The 25732-nt window shown below is 51.3% G+C and overlaps 11 protein-coding genes across 12 annotated transcripts; 5 read left to right on the top strand and 6 right to left on the bottom strand.

Moving 5' to 3' along the window:
• Positions 1-623: 623 nt before the first annotated feature.
• Positions 624-1841, top strand: CKM354_001087800 (uncharacterized protein; the record flags this gene model as incomplete). Its single annotated transcript, XM_044806347.1, has 3 exons — positions 624-708; positions 764-1266; positions 1317-1841. 3 exons carry the CDS (start codon positions 624-626, stop codon positions 1839-1841), a joined length of 1113 nt encoding a protein of 370 aa, XP_044662282.1.
• Positions 1842-2285: 444 nt separating this feature from the next.
• On the top strand, positions 2286-2881 carry CKM354_001087900 (acireductone dioxygenase (Ni2+-requiring); the record flags this gene model as incomplete). Its single annotated transcript, XM_044806348.1, has 2 exons — positions 2286-2315; positions 2384-2881. 2 exons carry the CDS (start codon positions 2286-2288, stop codon positions 2879-2881), a joined length of 528 nt encoding a protein of 175 aa, XP_044662283.1.
• A 198-nt stretch (positions 2882-3079) lies between these two features.
• On the bottom strand, positions 3080-4092 carry CKM354_001088000 (uncharacterized protein; the record flags this gene model as incomplete). The annotated part of the gene is made up of 2 exons (XM_044806349.1): positions 3080-3266; positions 3326-4092. The coding sequence occupies 2 exons, from the start codon at positions 4090-4092 to the stop codon at positions 3080-3082; spliced, it is 954 nt and encodes a 317-aa protein (XP_044662284.1).
• Positions 4093-5243: 1151 nt separating this feature from the next.
• Positions 5244-6674, bottom strand: CKM354_001088100 (uncharacterized protein; the record flags this gene model as incomplete). 2 transcript variants are annotated; one of them, XM_044806350.1, is made up of 2 exons in its annotated part: positions 5244-6533; positions 6657-6674. In XM_044806350.1, 2 exons carry the CDS (start codon positions 6672-6674, stop codon positions 5244-5246), a joined length of 1308 nt encoding a protein of 435 aa, XP_044662285.1. The 2 variants fall into 2 exon arrangements, with proteins under 2 accessions (XP_044662285.1, XP_044662286.1); XM_044806351.1 differs by lacking the exon at positions 6657-6674 and having other exon boundaries at positions 5244-6278.
• Positions 6675-6858: 184 nt separating this feature from the next.
• Positions 6859-8184, bottom strand: CKM354_001088200 (uncharacterized protein; the record flags this gene model as incomplete). The annotated part of the gene is made up of 1 exon (XM_044806352.1): positions 6859-8184. One exon carries the CDS (start codon positions 8182-8184, stop codon positions 6859-6861), a length of 1326 nt encoding a protein of 441 aa, XP_044662287.1.
• A 170-nt stretch (positions 8185-8354) lies between these two features.
• CKM354_001088300 (origin recognition complex subunit 2) lies at positions 8355-10118 on the top strand (the record flags this gene model as incomplete). Its single annotated transcript, XM_044806353.1, has 1 exon — positions 8355-10118. The coding sequence occupies one exon, from the start codon at positions 8355-8357 to the stop codon at positions 10116-10118; it is 1764 nt and encodes a 587-aa protein (XP_044662288.1).
• A 257-nt stretch (positions 10119-10375) lies between these two features.
• CKM354_001088400 (uncharacterized protein) lies at positions 10376-11407 on the bottom strand (the record flags this gene model as incomplete). The annotated part of the gene is made up of 1 exon (XM_044806354.1): positions 10376-11407. The coding sequence occupies one exon, from the start codon at positions 11405-11407 to the stop codon at positions 10376-10378; it is 1032 nt and encodes a 343-aa protein (XP_044662289.1).
• Positions 11408-12209: 802 nt separating this feature from the next.
• On the top strand, positions 12210-13213 carry CKM354_001088500 (uncharacterized protein; the record flags this gene model as incomplete). The annotated part of the gene is made up of 2 exons (XM_044806355.1): positions 12210-12995; positions 13052-13213. 2 exons carry the CDS (start codon positions 12210-12212, stop codon positions 13211-13213), a joined length of 948 nt encoding a protein of 315 aa, XP_044662290.1.
• Positions 13214-19604: 6391 nt separating this feature from the next.
• Positions 19605-21213, bottom strand: CKM354_001088600 (uncharacterized protein; the record flags this gene model as incomplete). The annotated part of the gene is made up of 3 exons (XM_044806356.1): positions 19605-20317; positions 20371-20513; positions 20570-21213. 3 exons carry the CDS (start codon positions 21211-21213, stop codon positions 19605-19607), a joined length of 1500 nt encoding a protein of 499 aa, XP_044662291.1.
• A 1050-nt stretch (positions 21214-22263) lies between these two features.
• Positions 22264-23640, top strand: CKM354_001088700 (uncharacterized protein; the record flags this gene model as incomplete). Its single annotated transcript, XM_044806357.1, has 2 exons — positions 22264-23206; positions 23267-23640. 2 exons carry the CDS (start codon positions 22264-22266, stop codon positions 23638-23640), a joined length of 1317 nt encoding a protein of 438 aa, XP_044662292.1.
• A 142-nt stretch (positions 23641-23782) lies between these two features.
• Positions 23783-25635, bottom strand: CKM354_001088800 (uncharacterized protein; the record flags this gene model as incomplete). Its single annotated transcript, XM_044806358.1, has 2 exons — positions 23783-25454; positions 25541-25635. The coding sequence occupies 2 exons, from the start codon at positions 25633-25635 to the stop codon at positions 23783-23785; spliced, it is 1767 nt and encodes a 588-aa protein (XP_044662293.1).
• Between the last annotated feature and the right edge of the window lie 97 nt (positions 25636-25732).

A 25732-nucleotide genomic window follows, 5' to 3' on the forward strand; every position in this document is an offset into this window, starting at 1 on the left:
TCGACCTGTGAAACCATCAGCATGGCCCTGCTCATTGAATAGACCCTATGGTGGGCGTGGTGGCTCGAGTCATTGACATCGCTCTCATTTGGGTACTACTTGCGAGTCAGCTCTCGACGTTATCTTTCACGAACGTGTCAGCCTCGGGTGGCCTTCGACTCGCTTTCCACTGCATGAACAGTGCCAGAAAAAGCCGCCGCTCGGTATTTCTTCTTGACCTCGTGGGCAGATTTTTGCCCAATCCCGAGCCATAAGGTTCCAGAAACGGTCGGTACATGCGTGCTGCGATGGTATTATTGAACTCGCGTGTTTCGTGTCCCACTCCTGCCTTCATCACACGTTCTATCTCTATTTTGTTGACGAGTTTCCATTCTGCGGCTTCGAACAGCATACCTTGCTTGCGCATTGTTTCAAAGATGCGGTTTTGGCCCCTCGTGGGTGTTCTTTTGGCCAGCCTCTACGCACGAGTCGCACATTCACAACTTCCCGTGTCGGAGCTGGCGCCGTGTGCTGTGAGCTTCTTATTATTGATGCATCTGAGTCTCTGTCATTGTGCTGATTTCGTTGAATAGGTCGCTTGTGATCAGACAGTGCTGTCGTTGTCAGGATGTGCTCGAGCAGATATGAAGTGCCTATGCGAAAGCCAGACATACAGCAAGAACTTTGAAGCGTGTACTAAGCAGACATGTTCAGTGAAGAACTTCCTGGGTATGTGGCAAGCGTGCTCTACTGGACAGGATGTTGACCTAAATATTAAATCTAGTCGCATACCGTGTGCGAGAAACCACATGCGGAGTTCCTGCGCGTAGTGAGGGGGAAACCACCAAACACGCATCTTGGGCACTGTTTGCGATCGTCCTGGTTGCAGTCATTGCACGCTTCGTCTTCCGAGCACCGTCCGTGAGCGGCAGCGGATACGGCGCGGACGATCACACCATTGCGCTGGCCTTTCTCTTGATGATTCCTTTGAGCGTGATCACTCACGAGCTCACACGGATGGGTCTTGGCCGGGATATTTGGCGGCTGCCCTTTGAGAATATCACCAACATCATGTACTCCTATTGGGTCGGCCAATTCCTGTACGTCTGGATCATGAGCATGACGAAGATCTCAATCCTGGCGCTGTACCTACGAGTATGGATAGCGGATCCCATTGTTCGCAGAGACTGGTTCCGTTTGGCGTGTTCTGGTATGATCATCCTTCTGGCCTCGTACGCGGTTGTGATGAGCCTCACCTTGGGCTTCGAATGCAACCCTATCAATCTTGTACGCATGCGGATGTTCGGTAGGGAAGATCTTATACTGACGAAGCGTAGACCTGGCTGAGATGGGACGGCGAACACGAAGGAACCTGCATCGATCTGAACGCTCATGGATTAGCCCTGGCAGCCTTCAACACTGTGCAAGATCTCATCATCTGCCTTCTGCCCCTTCCGAAGCTCTTCGCCTTCGACCTTTCACTTCGGGACAAGCTCATTGTGGGGACTATGTTCTCCGTTGGCCTCTTTCTCACAAGCTGCTCTATCACCCGGCTCCAGTATAAAATCCAACTGGACACGACGGACAACCTTCCGTTCGCATACAATCCTGTCTGCCTCTGGAGCACAATCGAATGCGGTGTGGCCATCATCTGCGCTTGTCTGCCATCTGTCGTGGGCCTGGCACAACACGCCTACGGGTACAAGCTGTCGGCTCAAGAACTGATTGACCGAGCTTCGTGTCTCAGTGAGCGCAAAGCTGGACCAAATCAGCCTTGGCTTGAACTGGAGAGTCCGGTTCTAGGAAGGGACATGGTTCGCATCAAAGGACCTTTTGTCAGAGAGATCTCTGAATGGGATTGAGTGCGAGATATTCGCATGGAGCAACTTGCTTTCCTGAGAGAAGTGTCTGGCCAACCGTATCTGGCCTTCCGTCGATTTCTTTGGAAAGGATCACCCTGGAGTGTTGATATCAACATGTCGAACCACTCGCGACGATTTGGCCTCAGCAGATCTACAATAGACCTCACTTCAAGAGTGTGTGGCTTCCCTCGACGATCGGAAGGAAAGAGCCAAACACGTGCGACATATTTGAGGCAGGAGTGGAGCCTTCAGCTGGGCACGTCATCGCTCCAAAGTCAAGGGTCTCGCTGTCGCGATTACGGAAAGTTTGCAGCGAGCAGTCAACAGAAGCACAACCAACACCTGCACCAGAAACGAACCTTCTGAGAACCTACCACTGTCAATCACTCCAAAGAACACTCTGAGCATCACTTGCGACCACAACAACATCCGACACACGACACAATGAGGGCCTACTGGTACGATAACCTTCCCGTAAGTCCACCACCACCACCCCGCATCTGGCATCTTCTACAGACCATGCGACTCTCACACACCACCAGGGCGACCAACGCGAACCCCACGACAGCGGCCGCGAAGTCGACCCCGCCTACCTCGCCAAACTCGGCATTCTTCACTACGAACTCCCCAACAATCTCGCCGAAGTAAACCGCATAGCCAGCACGCGCCAATACAAAAACCGCGACGAAATCGAAATCTCCCCGACCCTCCTCCCAAACTACGAAGAAAAAGTGAAAAACTTCTTCCACGAACATCTCCACGAAGACGAAGAAATTCGCTACATCCTCGACGGCGGAGGTTACTTCGATGTTCGCGATAAAGAGGACGAATGGGTGAGGATTAAATTGGAGAAGGGAGATTTGATGATTATGCCCGCGGGGATTTATCATCGGTTTACGACGGATGAGAAGAATTATACCAAGGCGATGAGGTTGTTTAAGGAGGATCCGAAGTGGACGCCTCTTAACCGGGGGGAGGAGACGGATGCGAATGGGTATAGGAAGGAGTATTTGAAGATGAGGGAGTCGATTTCTGCGTAGGCGATGGGAGAGATGTTGTGAAGAGTGAAGAGTATACTTGTGCAGAGACATGTCAGATACGATCGGAGAATGAAGTTCATGAATTCGTAAATCGCGTTAGGCTGTTCAAATGCTGCATGCTCATGACTGCTGTCGATACAAATTACTGAAAAGTGTCGCTGATACTATAATAAGCAAATGGGTATCTGAGCAACAGATTTAAGGTGCGTTAATCTCGCCATGCATGCGAATGCGCTCCTGTAAATTTTGCAGAAGCATCACCTCGTGGTCATCCAACTTCACATGTCGAGGCAGTGTGATTCGATAGGGAGAGATTTGAATCTCCTCCAAGCCGTCCACAAAATCGACACGATCGCTGAGCTCTTTTCGAAGAGTGTTGTCGTCGCTGTGTGCAGGATCAGTATTCGCACGCCGGGGTATAAAGACACAAGGAAGAAAGCTCACCTGCCAGAGTCCGAAGAAGTCTTCTGTCGCTCGCCTTTCTCTTCGTCCTTCTCTTCTTCTTCTTTGCCGTGCTTCTCTTCTCGCTTCTCCTTTCGCAATTTGCTTCCGACGCTTCCAGGACTCCACCAGTATATCGGGTATTGTCGCATGATGTTGTTGAAGAGCAACGCAACAACAACCATTAGGACGCTATCGAGCAGAACAATCGGCACATATCTCCATCCCATTCGAATAACTTCAACCTGCGTTGAAGCCAGCACCGCAGTCGCGCCTCCAGGAGGATGAATCGTGTTCGTAAGACTCATGACCCACGATGCAAGCGCACAACCCACAGCGCCAGAGACCCATTGAATATTGTCGAAATTCGAATTATGTTGGAAAAGTTTCGCAATCGCCACACCACTGATGGCAGCTAATGTGTTCCCAATAATCGAATTTCGAGGCTGCGCAAGCGGTGACTTGATAGTATTGAAGTCCAGCACGGCGCTAGCTCCCAGCGACGCAATGATCACTGGTGGATGCCATGCCAGAATACCAGGCGCATGGTTCCCAATTCCGCCGACGAGACATAATCCGGCAACAGTCGCGAGAAATGTGATCGGCCACTGCAGGGCTTGCCAGGGCTCCTTTTGCGGCTCATGTCGATATCCGAGCCATCGCGATGCGAAGTCTGGGAGAATGTATAGTCGGTTGTGCGGAATGTATGGGTTGATGTATATATCGATGTCGAAATCCAGGAACTGTTTCGCGACTTCTGATTGTACCATGGTGTCTTGTCAAGATTCGAGCAGAGCCGCAAATCGGCTGGTTGGCTGTTCTTGGCGTGTGAGAGCAGTTTCCTTGTCAGTCTTGCGGCGAGAAGGAAGAGAAAGGCGTAGGAAACAGTGGTAGAGACAAAGGATGTGGAACCACAGGAAAGTGCGGCTCTATAGCGGTAACGCGGCTGCAGCTTTCGTCAAGAGCGCGTCAAGGAAGGGGATCGTCGACGAGTCGAGGAAATGCAAATAGTAGGTGTGTACGGAATAGTGGCAGGCCACCCGTTTCTCCTCCCAACTCCTACCTGTGACAGCGAGACAGAAGACGTCTCCTCCTCGTTTCTTCTGCTGTGACGTGCTGTGGAAACGCTGTTTCTCCTCGGACTGCCTCAGCCGAGCGACTTCCGTGCCGCGCACACAGGTGTGTGAGGGAACTCTCCATCATGCATCTGTCGCTTTCGATCAAGGCCGGTTTGCGCTGGATGTGTTGAGCCATTTTGCATCACTTTGTCTGCCGTTCTGCCCTTCCTGCGAGTCGTCGTCGATTCACAAACTCACAATGACATTCGTCGTCAAAGAGTGCGCCCGCACGGAGATGTCAGATCGCTGGCCAGGCACCTCATCCGGTGGCTCGTCGCAAAGCGCAAAGCTTGACGTAAGAGTTACTTTTAGCCGCGTTGCGTGACCACGTCCGAGAGGATCTGTGCAGATGCATGGCCATGCGGTGTGGGAACGACGGAAATGCGAAAGAGTGCACAGGGAGAAGAATGGAAAGACGACAAGTAGGTCAATGGACTGGGAAGGGAGAGAAGAAGAAGTGATGTTGTTGTGTTATCTATGGAAGCCTGGTCTTTTGGGCAACCGCGATCTGATTGGCCCTTGATATCGCGTCTGCGATTGCTCCTTCCCTGCCGGAGATGCTACACACGGTACTCTGATAAGAACAACTTTGAGCAGCACGCACTTCAGAGTATATTGATTGAGCCATTGATGAAGAATCAATCCAGTTCCTTTACTTCGAGGCTGGAGATCTGGAAATGCGGCATAACTTGCTTTGCTGCCTCTGCAACCCAATCAATGGGCGAGCGACACCATCGGTACTGTGAGTGTTGTGGAGGTGCAGCGACAATCAAAGACACCATCGCTGAAGTAGAGACGCGTCTTCAATCCTCCATCTCATCATCACTGTCACTCCCATCGCATCTATCAGCTCCCTCAGTAATCCACGGAATGTCCTTGTCGCTAAGATACACATTGGTGAGATTCGGCAACTCGTGCTTACCATCGTATTGGAGATACGATCTTACCATGGGCTCCACCAACGAAGACACTTTTGCCTTCAAAGCTTTGAGGAACTCGCGCGCAGTATACCGCTCTTCGGAATTGAGCTTTTCGCCCGTGCGGTCTCCCAAAGCTTCGAATACTGACTTCTCATGCAAATAGTGGTCTCCTCCTTTGTGCAACATCCGATAGAAGTGAGCCGGCTGCAGGCATTGCGCATCATCCTTGTGATCGCAAAATCTGGAAGGATGTTCCGCATCGCTGTTTCCATGGCCGTGAATGCGGAGATGTTCTTTGACCCAGTCGAGGTAATGAGCAAGTAGCGCATGTTCTAGGGAGTCCGTGTCCACATCATCCGACGTCAGGAGGAGTATCTCATGGTCAATAGCAAGATTGTGATAGTACTTCTGAGTGGCTAGTCTGCCGATAATGGCCATGTTCGATTCTGAGGGCGTGAAGGTCGCCGAACGAACGGAGAGACGAGGGTACTGGCCCACCAGGTGCAGCATTGCCTCTTTGAAGACCGGTGTAACGCGGAAGTTCTCCGAAATCATCAACCATCGTGCTGGATCCTCTGCAATGGCGGGCCAGATGTCCGGATACTCTGCGAAGAGCAGTTTCGCAGCAGTCGTAACTGAAGAACTTGGGAGGTTGGCTTTCTCTGCAGCAGCGATACGACCGAGAGCTTCAAGTTGAGGCAAGGCAACTCGAGCAGATGACGAATTGACGAGATGATATTTGGGCTCCACGTGTGAGAGCATACGTAAGAAGGTCTCATAGGCTCTGACCCAGTCGACCTCACCGCCTTCGCAATGCGAGTACACTCGCTCGTCCTCATGACTCTCGTGAGAAAGTGGACGGCCAGCTAATCGTGGTATCTTCTCTCCTTTGATCGACTCCAGAACACAGAAATACATGATGGTGCCATCAACTCGAGATGGGTCTGGCTCCAGTAGGTAGGTAGCGGCAGAGCTTTTGCGCAAGTCTTCAGACCTGATACGACATGATATCGACAAATCATGCCGATCGAGTACGATGATCACATCGCCATCAGACCGGAGCAATTTCTTTCGCAATTTTCCAACCTGCTGATCCGAGATCGCAGCAATGGCCTGGTCCACAAGTGGACGTGGTCCGGTTCGATCACGTTCGTCCGAATTGGCAGCGGTCAACTGGCTGAGTGTTCAGTCGCCAGTGCCCGTCGGAAATCGCGCGATAGGAGTTGTGCCGGAGTTCTGCATGGTGACTGCGGCAGTCGCACATTCCATCCGCCGGTCTTGACCGGTCGCATTGACATTGGCTGGTTGTGCCATGTCGAGGTGTCGTGATTTTGTGGGAGCCAGAGCGCGTACCTCACTCACTATGGCCCATGCCTCACTTTATTGATACTTTTCAGGTGAACATTGCACCAAACCAAAGTGTGCCAAGCACCTGTCCTGCGACATCTCTCTTCTTCTCCTTTTCAGCGACATAGCAACATCCGTCGCATGCAGACGCTCAAAATCGTATCTCATAACTTCCAGCTCTAGTCATATAGCGCACCCACTTCACGCTAGAGTAGTTGCTCTTCTCGAACACTTTGAGATACCGCACCAACAAGCCAGAGCTCGTGAACATGAGCAAGCTGAATTGCATGCTAAGCGGCGGTCTTGACCACGCCTTGTGATTTGTCATGGCAGATAGCTCGGCCTCCGCCGACAAGACGAATTCGCTCTGGCCAGTGAAGCGGGCGATTTTCCACTCGATCACATTTTCGGCAGGTACGTATTTCGCCTTGCCTTGCGAACAGCGATGCGTTGTGTTTGCCGTGTTGAGGGGTGTAGGTATCCGTACACTGACATTTGTAGCGAAGAGCTTTGCGCCATAATTGGCACGTATGGCTATTGAGTATTCGACTTTGCTTCGACCGATCTCGTTCACGATGACCTGAACTTTGAAGGGCAAGTTGACGTTCTCCGAACAGCGGTAAGACATGAGCTGGAACGACCCATCTGGTGGAATGAAGGATATTGTCCGGTCTGTTGTGAAAGAGCTCAGCTTGACGCATTGGTGCAAAGAGACATCTTCCAGCGTGACACTACCAGCTGCTGCTTTTGTCGCTTTGCTTCCTGCCAGATTGCCAATGGGCCCAGTTGCTCCATCCAGACCTCCAGAATGGGAACCAAGCGTAAGTGCATCGTTCAAGCCGAATTTGCACTCGGGCGTGCCGGAGAGGTAGGCCCGCATCTCAATAGCTCCGTTCACATCGGCTCGCAGCACTGTTCCAGTGGCTGACACAAGTAAATTGACATCCTCAATAACATCAACAAAGGCTTCGTTCTTCCGGTATTTGATGTTGTCCCGTCGCCAGCTCAGTGCTCCTGTAGCTTGCATTGTGATCTTGCTGCTATCCTCCAGTGCTCGCTCGCTCTTGACTCCTTCCGTCGTAATGTACATCTTCAGCGTCTCCGTCTCTGTGTTCTGCGGATATCCAAAATCCAATATCTCATCCAGCAGCTCGTACACCATCACGAAATTGCTCTTTACTGCTTCCTCGTCGAACCGTCCAAAGTAGCTCCTTCCCAGCTGGACGAGCTTGTACAGGAACTCAAACACCAATGCGCTGTTGACATTGCCCTTCGATACACCGACAATGTAGATGTTCTCGCTTTTGATATGGCTGAAGGTCGTGCTCCCGAGCGTGAGGATTGGGGACCGGATCTGGGGGTTCGATATGACTTGAATGCGGAATACATCGGCGAGTCGTGGGCGCATATCCTGGCGGAAGGCTCTCATGATGAGCAATTCGCCCTTTTGATTGAACAGCAGCACGCCGGACAACATCTTGGCGGTTGTTGCTGTGTTTGCGTGTGGTTGTTGTTGTCGTGGTCTTCTGGGAGAAGGTGCAGCTTGAGGGGAGGGATGGCCAAGCGAGACGACGCCAGCGATTCGCGTCACCTCAAACAGCTTCACGCGTTGACTTTCAGCAGAACACCTTTTCGCGTCAATACAACATGCCCAAGAGGCGGAAGGCTCCTGACGAGGACGATGTCGACGACACAACACCGCGCAAGGCGAGACGAGGCGGACTCGACGATCATGCTCCTACCGTGTCAAGTCCATTGCGAGGATCGGAAACACCTTCAAGGTCAATCCTGAAGCAGACTCCAAGCAAAGCAAACGGACTCAAAAGTGTTGACGCTACACCGAGCTCGCTGAGAAAAGTGTTATTTGCTACACCACAGCATCCAGAAGAAGAAATCAACGGCGACGATGAAGAAACACCCAAGGCCACTCGCAACGATCGCAATGACCGTTCCGCACGTAGAAAGAGCCAGCGAACATTGCAAAAGCAGATAGCAGGACGTGACGACAGCGACGATGATAATGATGAGCAAGAGGAGGCCATTGCGCAGGCAATCTTGGGCGACGATGGTATTGACGATACAGAGGTCCCTACAGATCCAGACAGTGCGCCAGACACTCCTTCAAAGACTGGAAGACCACGAGGGCGACCCAAAGGACGAAGGCGTGAACGCACACCCAGCCCGCCACCCAATCTGCCTCCACATGAATTGTTCTTCTTTCAGAATCGACCGGGTGGGAACAAGACTTCGGCCAATACAATGCCCACCCATCTGCTGCTCAATCATGAAGACTACTTCACACAAATCACTTCCTACGAGGACCCACACAAGGACGACGTCGAGATCCTCAAGCAGCTCCATGCCCGAGCATTTGATCAATGGATCTTCGAGCTCGAGGAAGGCTTCAACATCTGCTTGTATGGCTACGGCTCGAAACGAAAGCTGGCCATGGACTTTGCCGAGCATCTGTATGGCCAGTCTGACAAACCCCCCAAGATCGTCATCGTCAATGGCTACGCTCCAGGCCTTACTATACGCGATGTTCTCTCAAATGTCGCAAGTGTTGTCGTTGCGAAAGGGACCAAATTACCAGCACAGCCCGCCGCCATGCTCGATGCAATCCTGTCGACACTCACCACAACTCCTCCCAAAGCCTCCATCAAACTCATCATCCACTCTCTCGACCACGCCAACCTGCGCAAAGCCGCCACTCAGGGCCTACTAGCACGTCTAGCCGCACATCCCAGCATATCGCTGATAGCTACCTGCGACAACCCCAACTTCCCCCTGATGTGGGACATCGCCCTCTCATCCCAATACAACTTCCTCCACCACGACGCCACAACGTTTTCACCTTATACTGCCGAAATCGAAGTCGTCGAAGATGTCAACGCCCTACTCGGCAGAAGCAGCAGACGTCTCGGCGGCAAAGATGGCGTAGGCTACGTCTTGAAATCTCTTCCAGAAAATGCCCGTTCGCTCTTCCGAATCCTGGTCGCTGAGCAATTAGCTTTAGCCGACATCGAAGGAGAAGCAGCGTTAGTCAATGGTTTGGGAGAAGATAGTGATCCTGAGGACATTCTTGGAGTTGAGGACGAAGATGAAGCGGCAGCAGAGCAGCAAACACCATCGAAGCGCGGAAGAGGTCGCGGAAGACCACCGAAGGCGACGAAGAAGAAGCCGCCCAAGCCTGTGCAAGCCGCGGCGCCTGCTGGTGTCGAGTATCGTACGCTCTATCATAAGGCGGTGGAGGAGTTCGTGTGTTCGAGTGAGGTAAATTTTAGGACGCTGTTGAAGGAGTTCCACGATCATCAAATGATCGAATCAAGGAAAGACCCATTGGGCACAGAACGCTTATTGGTTCCTTTCAGGAGAGAAGAGCTGGAGTCAATCCTGGAAGAGCTTGTTTGAGAGCGAGAGCGGGAAGTGTTAACGACAGAAGTGTGCAGGCTTCGCATGTGCGGTGTTGATCGCCGAAGCAGGCCTGGAGATTCCGATTGCGATTGCATAAAATACCCTAGGCGCGGTGAGGCGCGACACAATCTAACACGCCCAGATGTGCTCTAACTCGCTCGCTTTCTTTTTTATTGCAATCACACCCATACCCAAGCGCCCGCTGCTATGCGTACAGTCATGTTCCCGTTTTTTTTCCCCCGAATTTGCAGTATCTACCAGCCGCGGGTCGCCAACTTCTGTGTCTCTGGCAGCTTGTCGCAGTTGATGCCCACCATAGCCTCACCGAGACCCGAGCTGACCTCAGCGAGCACCTTGGGGTCGTTGTAGTGTGTGGTGGCCTGCACAATAGCCTTTGCCCGCTTCGCAGCGTCGCCTGACTTGAAGATACCAGATCCAACAAAGACACCATCGCAGCCCATTTGCATCATCAATGCAGCGTCAGCTGGCGTAGCGATACCTCCTGCGGCGAAGTTGACCACTGGCAGCCTCTTGAGCTGTGCGGTCTGCTTGAGCAGATTGTAATCGCACTCTAGCTCTCGTGCCATCATGCGAAGATCGGCGTCAGATGCTGAGCTGGCCTTTGCAATCTCAGCATTGACGGTCGACATGTGTCTCACAGCCTCAACAACATCTCCTGTTCCAGCTTCACCCTTTGTCCGGATCATGGCAGCGCCCTCTGATATTCTTCGCAGAGCCTCGCCCAAGTTTCGGCATCCACACACGAATGGGACATTGTACACGCTCTTGTCGATGTGGTTGACTGGGTCGGCAGGTGTGAGCACCTCGGACTCATCGATGTAGTCCACCCCAATAGCTTGGAGAATCTGGCATTCAACGAAGTGGCCAATTCTTGCCTTGGCCATGACAGGGATGGTGACAGCGTTCATGATGTCCTTGATCATTTGTGGGTCGCTCATGCGAGCAACGCCACCATCCTTTCGGATATCCGCTGGCACGCGCTCGAGAGCCATGACAGCGCATGCACCCGCCTCTTCAGCAATGCGTGCTTGCTCTGCGTTGACCACATCCATGATCACGCCACCCTTGAGCATCTGAGCCAAGCCGACCTTGACGGCGAAGGATGATTGAGGATCATTCTGAGATGTGATCTTCGTGGTGTTGGTCTTCGAGGCGGCGGTGATGGTGGAGGGCTCGGCGTGGCCGTTGGCGGGGGTGTCGTTGACAGCCATTGCGGCGTTCTTTTGAGATCGGAAGGGTGATACAGAAGTACCGTTAGAGGCCATGTGCTTGATGGTGCTGGAGACGGAGGGTAGGAGGATGTTATATCTGCTCAATGGCGGTGGGGCGTGCAGATGCAGGGCGGGGCAGCAGTGAAAGAAAGTCGAAGGCGATATTGAGATGGTGGCACTTGGAAAGAAAATCGGCGGAACTAGGAAAGTCTATATGCTGGGCTCGGAGGGCAGGCAATGGTCGCGAAAGGAAGCTCGATGCGGCAATGCTCTGGCGAGCACTGCGACAGGAGGGTGCTTGTGTCTGGTAGGGCGCGACACGGTGCGAGACTGGCCTCTGACTGCGGCCAGATGCGGCGAGAAAATGTTCGAAGAGTCATTTGTGCCAGCGATCGCGGGGAAGATCGTGCTTCGGCCAAGGAGCCGAGACGTGCTGCAGGGTCCGACGGCGCCTTCCCTGCCTGCTGAGTGCCGCGACTGCGCCGGCATGTGACAACCACCTCGTCCGTCCATGTGCCAACCCTCCGACCTCAGGTGCTGGCCCGCGTGCGCCGCGCTATAAGATGGTAGTCATCCTTCTGTGACTGCGATGGAAGCACTGCAGCTCAGCTTCATGCTGGCTGGTCAGCACGAGCTACTCATACGCGAGCAGAGTCGCGGCGGACGAGTCTGCTGAAGCTACAATGCCCATGAGGGGAACCAGGAATCCACGCGTTCCTCGGCCGAGTGCACAGCTGTGATCGCAATAAGAGAGCTCAGCTGCTCGATGAGGTCTTCTGTGTAGACTTTGACCTCCTGCGTGAGTGAAGCTTGACACCGAAAACACCATACCCTTCCAGACTGCACTCTGCACAACATGGCCCAATTTTGGATCCAGGACTCCGACTTCGCTTCACTCAAGGATAAAGTCGCGGTCATCACAGGTGGATCATCCGGCATTGGACTCGCCACAGTTCAGCTTCTCCTCGACACAGGTGCATACGTCGTCGTTGGCGACCGAAATGATCCGCCGATACAGCACGACAATTTGACCTTCGTGCAAACAGACGTGACATCATGGGAGTCGCTCAAAGCTCTGTTCAAGACTGCAGAGACGAAACATTCGCGTATCGATCATGTCTTCTCGAATGCCGGCATTTCTGGACGAGCAAACTACCTCGAAAGCACATTTGATGCGAACGGCGAGCTGGAAGAGCCGTCAAACATGGTTTACGATATCAATCTCAGAGGCATGATCAACACTTCGTTCCTCGGACTCCACTATTTCCAGAAACAAAGCCCACCAGGTGGGTCCATCGTCTGCACGGCTTCCGGATCTTCGTTCCAGCAATTCGCTGTGTGGGATTACACGACGGCAAAGCATGGCGTGTTAGGCTGGATGCGTGGTGCGATTCCAAACCTCATCTCGCAGAAACTGCCCATCCGCATCAACTGCATTGGCCCTTCTTGGACTCTGACTGGTCTGGTTCCGAAGGAGATCACTGATGCTGCTGGCGTGGAGACGCAGACTCCGGATGTCGTCGCACGGCAAGTCGCCACTTTATTCGCGGACGAGAGCAGGCAAGGACAGTTCATCTATTCAAGTGGGGGCAGGCATTATGAAATAGAGCAGAATGTGCTCCTGCCTGCTGCGTGGAAGGTGGTGAGTACAATCTCTCTCTCGTTACGAACTATAAGCTGACAATATCTTTCCAACAGAACCTTGCAGGCGGCTTAAAGGAAGGAGACAGCGAGCAGGGTCAACTTGAGAGGATATCGAAAGCTGCTCAGGCGCATGGATACCAGACGGGCATCGAAGAGAAGACCAAGGCGGCAGTAGCTGATCAAGTAGAGCACAAAGAGAGCGTCGCAGGCGCGTAAGCTGGAAGGTAATCATCAGACATCGTTGACATGCAGATCTTGCAACAATATAAACATCATGTTCTCAAGCGATCCAGAACCAAATCCTCTCCAACCAATTCCTAGGCTTTCGCTCCGGCCACGTCCCCTCCATCGCATCAATCTCCGCCTTCCCACTCCACAAATCCATTTCCCCCAACTTCACGATCCTTGTCCTCTTCACCAGCTTATACCCAGCAAATAAACTGAAAAAGATCGGAATGTCGAGTTATGTGGTCGGCAGGTCGGATCGTAAGGCGTATAGCGCAGTAGAAGTAGAGGCGATAGGTAGGAACCAACCGAGTTGATTGTGTTAGTTAGTTACAGGTTGCATCTCACTCCTGAGATAGGGCATCAGCTTAGTCATGTGACCTAACGTCACATGACCTATGTCACCTGATATGCTGTCCCAAAGTGTCTCTCAGAATGTCCAACTGGACTGCACTTTCCAACACTCCCACTCAGGCCAGATGGTCTTCTGCCTGCTTTCTTGCACTCAAGTCCATCCCCAAGTTATGATGAGTCATCAGGTGCTGTGGTCACATGGTTGGAGCTGTGTACCCAATCCATCTTGGTTCAATTCCATGGCCTGGTATCGTGGTATGGGCGAGCCCAGAAGGTTATCCTCTCTGGGGGTTTTCCCTTACCATTTTGCTTTTCTTCCAGTCCTTTCTTCTGAGCCATATATGGATCACCAGACTCTGATTACTCATCAAGTGTGGCAAGCCACTTCTTCCATGGTGCAACTCCTGGGCTTGGTATTCCGGTCCATGTGGTTGAACACTCAACCTACATGGATTGGACTTTTGCTTCTCCAAGGTCCAGAGTTCAATCCACAGTTAGGGCATGAATCTTTTGCCTTTTATCAAGCAAGTTGGAGTTGTCTTACAAACTCCTGGAACTGTGGCCCATTCTTTGGTTTGGTTAGGCCATCAGCAACTATCTCTTTTGTTGGAACATATTCCACTGCAACCTTCCTTTGCCACCAGAGATGTCTGACATGGTTGTATGCAACATCAATATGTTTAGATCTCTCATGGGTGTGTGCATCTTTGACAAGGGTCAAAGCTGCCTGGTTGTCTCCCATAATTTGTACTGGCCTCAACTCTTTAACTGCGTCAGGATGGGCCTTTACAGTTGGTTGGAATGGGCATTCTCCCACTAACCCTGCACAGTCCATCTCTCTCAAGAGTGCTGCCAAGAATTGAGACTGCTTTGCACATGCATTCATAGCCATGTACTCAGCTTCCATTGTTGATGTTGCAACAGACTTTTGCTTCTTGCTCATCCAAGAAACTGGGGCTCCACAAAGGAAGAAGATGCTTCCAAGGATTGAGACTCTGTCTGCTTTGTCCATTGCATAGTCAGAGTCAGAATACCCAATCAGCTTTCCTCCATTTCTCCTGAACATCAATCCCAGGTCTTGGGATGATCTTAGGTACCTTGCCAGTTTCTTCAGAGCATGCATATGCCTCTTGGCTGGGTCTGAACTGTATGAGCTCAGTCTGCCAAGGGAGAAAGCAATGTCTGGTCTTGTCATAACCATGGGCCACATCCAGGTACCAGTTTGACTTTGGTACTCTGATCTGCTCCCTCTCTCATCATACAAGTCTGTTGGTTTCAGACTTTCATAACTGTCCATTGGTGAGAGAGTTGGGTTGGCCATTTCTCTGATCATTCCCAGCTTTGCAAGGTTCTCTTGGATGAAGTGTTCCTGATCAAGCTTTAATGTTCCAGCTTGTCTGTCCCTTGTCAACCTCATCCCAAGGATTTTCTCTGGTTCTCCAAGATCCTTGATCTTGAAGACCTTGCCAAGCTGTTCCTTAAACCAAAGCACATCCTTCAGCTTTGGTGCTGCAATTGGAATATCATCCACATGGGTCAGGATGAGAATGTTTCTCTCCTGGTGGATGAGGAGGCATGGGTCCACCTCTGATTGTGTGAACCCAATCTGTTTCAACTTTGAGACACAGAGTTTGTTCCAGTCTCTTGCTGCTTGCTTCAGTCCATACAGGCTTCTCAGGATTTGCAGGACCATGTTGGGTGGAATCTCAACCCCTGGAGGTGGAATCATGAAGATTTCTTCCTGAAGAGTACTCTCAGTGAATGCATTGTTCACATCCACTTGGTGAAGTTCCAAGTCCTTCTCACAAACCACAGCCATGAACACTCTTAGAGTGTCATGCCTGACTGTTGGTGCAAAGGTCTCTTGGAAGTCAACTCCAAACTTCTGAGAGAATCCTCTTGCAACCAGCCTTGCCTTGAATTTCTCAATGGCTCCACTGATTGATCTCTTCACATCAAACACCCACTTGGATGTAACAAGGTTTGCTCCTTTCGGGGGAACAACCTCTGTCCAGGTGTTGTTGCTTCCCAATGCAGTCAGTTCCTTTTGGACTGCATCTTCCCACATGTGTCCCCATTTGGGGTCCTGAATTGCCTCTTTGTAGGACTTTGGAATAGGCACCTCTTGTCTCAGTCCTGAGACTTGAGGAGCAATTGCTGCATAAGCAGATTCTTGAACCTCTGACAGGGCTTCCCAAATCCACTCCCAATCTTGGCCTTGGACTTGGCTGAGGAATGCTCTGTGGTGCTTGGCACTTGGCTCTTCCTCCTGTCCATGTTCTCTCTGTCTCTTCTGCAGAACTTGTCTTGTGACCATGCTGTGTGCCTTTGGCTCTGGGCCTGGTCCTTCATCTGAGACAGATCTCCTTCTCTTTTGGCCATGGGTCTGGTCTTGGTTCCCCTCCTGATCCCTGTGTCCTTGTGGGTCCTGCTGTGCAACAGTTGATCCTTTTGCTTTGGAATGCAGTCTCCCACTAGTGCCAGGACTGGCTTGTCCATTGATTTCCTGGCTGGACTCAGGTGGTTCAGTGGTTCCACTTTTCTCCTGCTGGGGAAGTGGTTCCCCAGAGTTTTCTTCTTCTGGATCCTCCATCCTCTGGTACTCCTCCTTGTCCTTTGGTGGAGGTGGCAACTGCACAAAGAGTGTTTGGCTGGGACCTGCAGCTTTCTTGGCACTTGGTGCCTGAGGCTGAATCAAATCACCAGTTGATTCAGGATCTGGTCTTGGCACTGCAGGTGCAGCAGCTGCAGGTGGTGCAACTGCTGTTGGCTTCTTTGGAGGTCTGCCCACTGGGTTCCTGACAGGTGCACTGCTTGACTGATTGAGCTTGGGAACATTCAGCTCCATCTCTCCTCCTTTCTCATGCTCAAACCAAGTTGCAGTGCTGTGAGCTTTGATAGCTCTCATGTCAGGCTCCCAAAAGAGCCACATTTTGGCAGTATCTGGAACATACCCAATGAACACAGCATCTTTGCCTCTGTTCATCAGTTTGTCTGATCTCATCCCAGCTGGCTGGGACCTTGGATCCATGTAGACTACTGCTTTGCAACCCCAAACTTTGAAGTGTGACACTGAGGGCTGAATGCCTGAAAAGGCCTCCTCTGGTGACACTTTGAATCCATCAATTTCTGGGCCATTTGGAAGAGAATTTCTGACAACCATGCAGGCTGCCAAGGCTTCTGGCCAGAATTCAATGGGCATGTGGGCATCTTCTAGCATTGCTCTCACATGATCTTCAGAGGTTTGGATTGACCTCTCAACTACTCCATTTTGGATGGAGTTGTATGCCTCAGTAGTGTGGAAGGAAATGCCATGTTCCTTCTCCCACTGCTTTAGCACAGCAAGAAGCTCTCTTGCTCCATCACTCTTTACAATCTGGAGGGGATTTCCCGATTGCAGCTCAGCTTTCACCTTCCAATCTCTTAGGATACTTGGTGCATCTTCTCTGGATTTCATTGGGAAAGCCCATTTCTTCCTTGAGAAGTTGTCAACAATCTCAAGCCACCATTTGTATCCTAGTCTTGAGACAGGCAAAGGGCCACAGACATCAACAGAAACAAGAGATAGCCTCTGGGGTTTTCTCTCAGTTTCTTTTCCTCTGTGCTTTTTCATCTTTGCCAAGGAACATACTCTGCATGGTTGATGTTCCTTTGGAATGGGAATCTGAGCCCTCAAGTCAGACACCTTGTGCAGGTTTCTGAGAAGACCCTCTCCAAAATGTGCAAGTCTCCTATGCCAAAGCTCCCACTGATCTTGGGATTTCTCCTGGGCTTCAAAGGCATAGGCTTCATTCTCTTGATTCTGATTAATACACGACATTGCAAGCTCCTGCAATGTGTTATCAATCTCCTCAATGAATGGTACTCCTCCTATTAATTTTGTCTGGACAACTGGTTTCCCAGACAATGAAACAAGAGTGAAACTTGGTGGTTGAACACCATACTGCTGGCTGAACTGATTCCAAGAAACAAGATTTACTCCCAATCCAGGCACTAAGAGAACATTCTTGAGGACAATCTGTTTTCCTTTTCTTCCACCCATTACTGCATCTCCCACATGTGTAGCTATTAGATAGCCACCTCCAACCTTGATCCACTTTTTCCTCTGAAGAGGTTTCAGTTCCCTGAAAAGTGATTCTTGGTTAGTCATGTGTGATGAGGCACAAGAGTCAAGCAGCCATTTGGATGGCATGTACTTGCCTTTTGCCTCAACAGTTGAGTGTGCAACTTCATCAACATCATCATCCTCTGATGGGGATTGAGATGCTTCAGATGCTGCAGAAGGCTCTGTATCTTCTTGGGCAGCATATGCCTTCTTGGAAAACTTCCTTGAGCTTTGTCTCTTCTCAAGGGATTGGACTTTCAGGTTGAGTTTCTTCACCATTTCTTTCAGTGCATCCTTGTCTGGTGATGATCTCCTCCTGAAGTTGCTCTCTCTGGGTGGTGATCTTCTCTTCTCCACCCTGCTTGTTTGTCTTAGGTTGACAAATCTCTTGGCTTTGTCAAGGTGTGGACACTTGGCAACACCTCCAAAATGCTCCTCTCCACAGAGGTGGCATTTCAGTCTTGTGTGCTGTATGCCTCTGCCCTTGGCAAACATTGCCGTTTCTTGGGACTGGCTCCTATGCTGCATTGACTCCTCTGCCTCAAGGAGTTGGAGGATTTCCTCAGGTTCCAAGTCCCTTTGGGCTTGGATGGCTTGCCTTGTGCTCTTATATTCTGCTGGAAGTGCAAAGAGCAGGTGCTTGATTCTTGTCTCAGGTGTCTTGTAGTGAGACTCCCTCTGATCAATCTCTGCAATTCTTCTTCCAAGGTTGCCAAGGTGAACCCATGATTTCCTGATTGTATCTCCTGGTTCCATCTTGAATGTCACAAACTCTTGGACAATAGCCATTGCATGTGCTTGCTGGACTTTGCTGTATTTCTTGTGCAGCCTTGTCCAAATGTCATATGCTCTGGTTTCATCCATAACCTCATCTTGGTCATCTTGCCCAAGGCTCTCAATCAAGATGTGCACTGCCCTTGCATTGTCTTTCTTCCAGTTTGCACTGAACTCTGAGAATGCAGTGCCTTTTCCCTTGCTTGATGATGCCTCAGACAACTCAGAGGATGATAGTGTCCCCTTGAGGTCTGAGATTGTCCAGAAGATTCCCTTTCCTCCAAGTATGTTTTCCTGCAGCTTGAACCATAGTCTCCAGTTTTCTCTTGTCAAGATTGGTGTTCTCCTCTTGTCAGACTCATTTGTTGAATCCATTTCTGCAAAATCAAACAAACAAATCCAAACTCCAGAAACACAAGCTCTTTTAATCTGATGGGCAGTTTCTGGATTTCTGCCTTCCCTGTGTGCTGAGACTCTTCTCTCTCAGCTGAGGCTTCCAAGGACTCTTCTCTCTTGGGGGAGTTGGCTAGGTTCTTAGGTGGAGAACCTCCAAAAGATCCACCTTCTCAGAAGGGCACTGCTGGCCAGTTCTGAGGTATTGGCAGTACTTGGTGCTTGGGCCCAGTCTTATCCACTTGGGTGCTGCAATCCAAGGCTTATCCTTTCCTCTTTACACTCCTTTGATGTGCTTCTCTTTCAAAGCAGAGTGTGCCTCACTAGGCTTTTCTCTGTCTTACCTGCCCTTTGGGAACTTCTGGTTTGCAACCAGGATCTTCCAAAGCTTCTAGGCAGTGCAGATGGGATCTGCCTCCAGTCTCCCTTATGCTCTTTTCCTACTTCTCTGTCTTGTCGATACTGCAGGTCCTACAAGAGGTAACAGGTGTTACTTTGAGGATGAGAAGGCTAACTCTTTCTACCTAGGGCCTCTCTGCAAACCCGGGCTCATAACCTGTCGAGTTATGTGGTCGGCAGGTCGGATCGTAAGGCGTATAGCGCAGTAGAAGTAGAGGCGATAGGTAGGAACCAACCGAGTTGATTGTGTTAGTTAGTTACAGGTTGCATCTCACTCCTGAGATAGGGCATCAGCTTAGTCATGTGACCTAACGTCACATGACCTATGTCACCTGATATGCTGTCCCAAAGTGTCTCTCAGAATGTCCAACTGGACTGCACTTTCCAACACGGAATATTAATATACGGCGGCACAAAACTCTTCGCACTAAACCTCCCAGGGAAAAAAGCATCATACCCATTAAACAGCGCCACAACGCTACAAAAGCAAATCCCAAACCAAGCCAGAAAGGGCTGAAAAGGCGCTTTCCACGGTAGATCGTTCCTCGAGATCCCATTATGGCGCAATCCAGCATGGAATCGAAGATATGTGATGCAAATACTACACCAAACAATCAATGTCGAAACGGCAGAAATGTTACTAAACCAGAAAAAGACTTGAGCTGAAGCATTGGAGACGTTCAAGTAAGCCAGAAGGCTGATCAGAGCTGTTGCTGCGACACAAGCGTATGGGACGCCAAATTTCTCGTAGCGGAGAAATTTGGGGGCTTTGCCGTCTAGGGCGGAGGCGTAGAGGACGCGGGTGCTGCTATAGTAGAAGGCGTTGCCAGCGGACCAAGCAGAGGAGAGGATTACGGCGTTGAGGATGTGAGGGAGGACGGGGATGCCTCCGTTGACGATTGCGATGACGAAGGGAGAAGCGGCGGCTCCTGGGGCGCTGGAGTCGATGGCGTTGAGGAGGCGGGGGTCTTCGGAGGAGATGCAGAGGCCGACGAGGAAGATGGCGAGGATATAGAAGATTAGAATGCGCCAGAAGACACGGCGGACTGCTTTGGGGATGTTGCGGCGTGCTAGTGAGATTTAGCTGTGTATGGATTCGAAGCTTGGGGAGAGGGTCACTCACGATCTTGTGTTTCTCCTGCTGCAATGACACACATCTCGCTACCACCATATGCGAATGTCGCTTGAATGAAGACCTTCCAGAATGCCAGGAACCTTCCCAGAGCTCCAGGCTGAAGGTAAGTATTCATCGGTCCTGGATCAATCCTGAATCAATTTCAGCAAATATCTTCATGCAGATCTGTTTCCTCTGCCATACATACCAATACCGAAATCCAATCCGATCCCCACTCGGCGCTCCTCCCAAATCAATAACCAACATCAAAACAATCAACCCCACGATAGTAATCAATTTAACCGCCCCAAAAACAAACTCCGCCTCCCCATAAAACCCCACCGGCAAACAATTCACCACAACCATCGGAATTGTCAAAACCGTAATCCAAACCCCCGTACTCACACCATTCGGCCAAAATCCAATAATAATCGCCGACACAGTCGTCTCAATCGGAACTCCAATCGCAAGCTGATAATAGTAATTCCAGCCTAACACGAAACCTAGAGCAGGATCGACGAAACGTGCGGCGTAGATGGGGACTGCGCCGGGGATGGGGAGGTAGGTTGCCATTTCGCTCAGAGAGTTTATGACGCAGAAGAGGTTGAAGCCTGTGATTGTGTAGGCGAGGAAGGCGGAGAGGGGGCCGGAGAGGGAGAGGATTTGGCCGGAGCCGATGAAGAGGCCTGTTCCTATTGCGCCGGAGAGAGCGAGGAATTGGATGTGGCGGCTTTTGAGGTTGCGGTTGAGGGTTCCGATGTTTTTGGTTTCGTGGGTGTGTTTTTCGAGATCGTTGGGGAGGGGCTCTGAGGTGGTGGTTTGCGTTCTGCTGATGTGGGAGTCTTTGTCCATTTCTTGTATTTCTTGACCGTTGAACCTGGTCGAGATGAGTGTCTTGTTTGTTATATTTGGTCGAGATACAGTGGGTTATTTGGAAGCGGAAGAAGAATGAATGGAGTTAGTCTCTTGAGAACACCAGCAGGGGAGAGGCATGAGAAATGTATGTCATGCTGGTCTGTGAAGGTCGGCAGGATGTGTACCTAGTAGACCTCCACTTCAACACCACCTTCCTGTTAGCAAGTGCTGTAGTACAGGTCTTCTGTAGTCGGTGATGATCGGCTGCCTTGGCATTCCTTCGAAGTGACCTCTTCCTCACAATGCAACGCTGGCAAAGATCATCGTAACGTGCGGCGGTCTGTTGCTTGCCGAACTACGGCCCCTCACCTCCCTGTGAGCTTGACCCTTTGCAGGCTGCATATATCATAGTCGATTGCAGTCTCCAGAAACGTCTTACGGTTCGATTGTCGTTCCGTGCAAGTCGTAAAGGAGTTTCAAATTTGGTAACTTTCGCAGCTGCACTGCTGGACTTTCTGGTTCTTAGTCAGCATGCGGCAGCGGTGTTGTGAGGAGAGCTGGCACGCGTAACATTCAGCACGACCTCGTCCAACGTCGTTCACCTTTCCCCCGTTTTCATTGATGAGTTCATCTCTTAGCGAATCGCATTGATCCGAAGCGAGGATCACTCTCACTACATCATTTGCTCGTTGATTGCCACAGATCTAACCAGAGTCTCCAGGCAGGAAGCAAGCTGGATGTGCCTGAAAGGAACACATTGCATGATCAGGACAAATGCAACAGCCCTGTCCCAACTTACACGGGCCCGCGGCTCACAATGCTACAAATCCTACGATCGAGCCACACGGCATCGTGATGAAGAACGAGGAAGCATCGCAGTGCCTGAAGAGACGTATACTTACCCGCTTGCCATCTTTCAAGTTTCTCTATCTCTCTCTGCTTCATTCCTCTAGTTTGGGCGGGTATGCTCGAATTCTATGCTTCAGTTCCTAAGTCGTCCTTACATCGCTAGGATACTACTTGCTCTCAGCATTCAACTTCCTCAACATGCAGTCACTCAACATAACCATCGTAGGAGCAGGCATCGGCGGCCTCCAGACAGCCCTCGCACTAAGCAGCTCAAACCACAAGATCACAGTTCTGGAAAGCGCCTCCGCGTTCGAAGAAGTCGGCGCCGGAATCCGCGTGCCACCAAATTCAGTCCGACTGAGCGAAGCATGGGGAGTAGACTTCAGCAAAGTGAAGAAAGAGCTTTCGCGCGGAGATCGCTTCAAGGACTGGAAAGGCAACGTCCTGCTCGATTGCGATTACAGCGATGTCAAGGAGAGGTATGGCACAGAGTACTACTTCATCCATCGCGCAGATTTGATCAATTTGCTTGCGGAGACGATCCAACAGCGGAGAAATGTGACGATACGGTTGGGAGCCCGAGTATCGACTTACGATTTCTATAAGCCGTCAGTTACGCTGGCCAGCGGCGAAGTAATAGCATCTAATCTTGTGGTTTGCGCCGATGGGATCAAGTCTGCCGCCAGGAATGCTGTCAATGGCTCTCCGATCGCTCCGCAAGACACAGGCGATGTCACATATCGCATCTTGGTTCCCGCTGCGCCTCTGCTCGCAGATCCGGAGATGCGCAATCTAGTGACTGAGCTCTGGGCAACGCAATGGTTGGGACCGGAAGGGCACGCTGTGAGCTATCCGCTCCGTGAAGGCGAATTATACAATATCATTCTCTATGTGACGCACAGTTCTGACAAGGGTGAGCCAGTGGGAGAGGACGTGTGGAAAAGTGCGAGAAACAACGGAGAGCTGGTAGAGAGATTCCATGATTGGTGTCCGCAGGTGAGGAAGCTATGCGCTATGACGGGGGAGTACTTAAAGTGGAGGCTGGCCGACTTCTCGCAGTTGGACAGTTGGGTTCATGCCAGTGGGAAGGTATGTCTGCTCGGAGATGCGTGCCATCCGATGATGCCTAGCATGGCGCAAGGTAAGAGTTACGATTCCTCATCTTGCAAGTCGCGATTGCGAATTCTGACTCTCGCACAAGGTGCTGCTCAAGCCACCGAAGACGCGGCTGCGCTGAAAGCAGTGCTCGATACCGAGACAAGTATACCAGCAGCGCTGGCGAAGTATCAGAAGGCTAGACTGCCCAGAGCGGCGTACGTGGCGAAAAACACGAGAGTGCTGCAGGAGTGGCTGCACCTGTACGACGGACCTGCGAGACAGGAGCGAGATGAATTGATGCAGCGGGACGATGCACGCAATCCAATCTTCTGGGGTTGTCGTGAAAGGAACGATTGGCTGTTCGGGCACAATGCTTTGCATCTCGATGATAACAAGAAGATACCCCCGCTACCACCTGTGCCAACGAAAGAGGCCTCAGTGTATCGAAGGGATGGGGAGAAGAAGTGGCGGCTTTGAGCTCTCACTGTCCATCACGGCGGAGGGGCCAAACTTTGTCTTGACGAGGATCATGTCAATATTTTATTTTGCAATAGCCATTTCGGCTGGCCCAATAGGCTCAATTGACACTGGCCGCAAATATCCGAACAGACTCTTTAGACTATGCTGGTGTAGGCGCGGCTGCGGTAGCTTCCACGAGGGCATCCACTGACGCCGTGCTGACATCCTCAGTTGGGCCAGCAGCAGCGGCAGCCGGGATGGTTGCATTCGTCTTTCGCTTCTTCCCGTAGAAGTTGCCTCTGGCATCGACACCGCCTGCGAGAGGAATGACCCTCCTTGCCGTGAGCACATAGCCTTCCGCTCCGCCTCTGCTTGTCATGAGAGGATGCGTCCGGCCTGGTAAAACCTGCCAATCTCGCACGCGACTGGTCTGTATTGATGGAGCAAGGAGGAGGCGTGGGTCTACCGGAAAGTCCTCTGCATCCGGCAGCTCGTCTCTAGCGAGATGCGCAATGTATGCTGCTCGTCGCTCCTTCGAGTAGAGATCGATAACCTGTACGAGGGGCTCGATTGTCGGGCTGTACATGACTAGATGCCCGCCGCCGCGTATTAGTGGCACGCCATGCTCAAGAATGCTGACTGGGTCCATCGGTGATGCTACCACAAGCCCATCGAACTCTCCTTGTCTGGTCTCGTCCACGATTGACTTGCAACGTTCCCATCGCCGACGCTTCTTGAAGTACGTTCCTCGTTTGCCGCTTTTCCAAGATGCGAGCACTTCTTCTGCTTGGCGTTCTGGCTCAGTATACAAAGGATCTTCTTCAGGCTGCAATAGCTGTAGCCAGGATAATGACTTGAAGTGGGTATGCAAAGGGTGTTCAGCTTGATCGGGAGAACCTGTAGGATTGCTCGTGTCGTAACCGAAATATTTGAGGATCGAGACATTGGGCTGGACAGCAGGATGCACCAACGTTATGGAATTCGATGATGCAGGTGTAGGATAGTCGCGATGTACAGTTTGACTCTTAGTCACTGCTGGTGCGTCGCTCGACTTCTCTGCGTTCCCATTCGTAACCTCGGTCTGCTCCGCAATGTCTTTCGGTGATTCCTTCGACTGCGAAGGGTAGAGAATGCCCATTCGTTCTGCCAAAGCTGCCACAATCAGACCTCCGGTATCTTCCGCAACGAGCCATCGTCCATATCCTGTGCCATCGTCTTTATGATCCGGAAGCCCATCGGTTCCGCTATAGTGCGCATGACTCCAGGCAGTGATCAAGCCTAGCGCTTCTTCGCGCATGTCCATGATCCGAGGCGGCTCCTTGTCCGTGATGTAGTCGATCAAGTTCCCTAGGTCCATTGGCAACACCGTGAACCTCTTCAGGTACTTCTTGTTCTTGCGCAGCATGTATTTCGCTTTCGAGAAGACTGTCTTCTCATCCAGCCCAGTGTGGCTGGCTAAAATCTTCTCAATGACCTCCTTTGCACCCGCCGACTTCTTCAGCTCCTCGATCTCAGCATGTGTGAGCGTCTGTCGTGTCGCATCGTCGACCGTCAATCGGTTGTTCTTCATCAGTATTGACCCATCTTCACCGAGCAGCTCGTAGCCATCGGGTAGGCTGGTTGCCCCATTGGGCGTTCCTGGCTCTGCTCTTGACTCCGAAGGTGAAGGCTCGTCCAAGCCTGCTTCAGCATTCAATTCTGCCTGCGGCACAATTCTCAATCTGGAATACGCCTCCCCATCTCTTTTCTCGAGAATCTCGTATGTGTGGTGGTATGGGCGGCCGAGTAGTAGATTTGAGGGAAAAGAGCCTAGTTTGCCAACCTCGATGATCCTGTGCCATTCTCAGTATCGTGTATGGCGGACAGGAGTCGTCGAATCGTTGGATGTGGCTCGAAAGCGCGAGAAGACATGACCTACGTGTTAACCTTGATCTCGACCAGTTTCAGCATCTCACTAGGCAGTCGCAAGAAGAGATACGTGTTGGGTCGGATGCTCGAGTGCATGGACGCCATATTGGCGACTGTGTTGCAGGATACTGCAATGTGGGTGACACGACGTTCGTGGGGACAGTCGAAATGCGATTCTGGCAGAGCAGGAAGTCAAACTTTC

Source organism: Cercospora kikuchii (genome assembly GCF_019650295.1).
Source record: "Cercospora kikuchii DNA, contig_00007, whole genome shotgun sequence".
Taxonomy (NCBI): Eukaryota; Fungi; Ascomycota; class Dothideomycetes; order Mycosphaerellales; family Mycosphaerellaceae; genus Cercospora; species Cercospora kikuchii.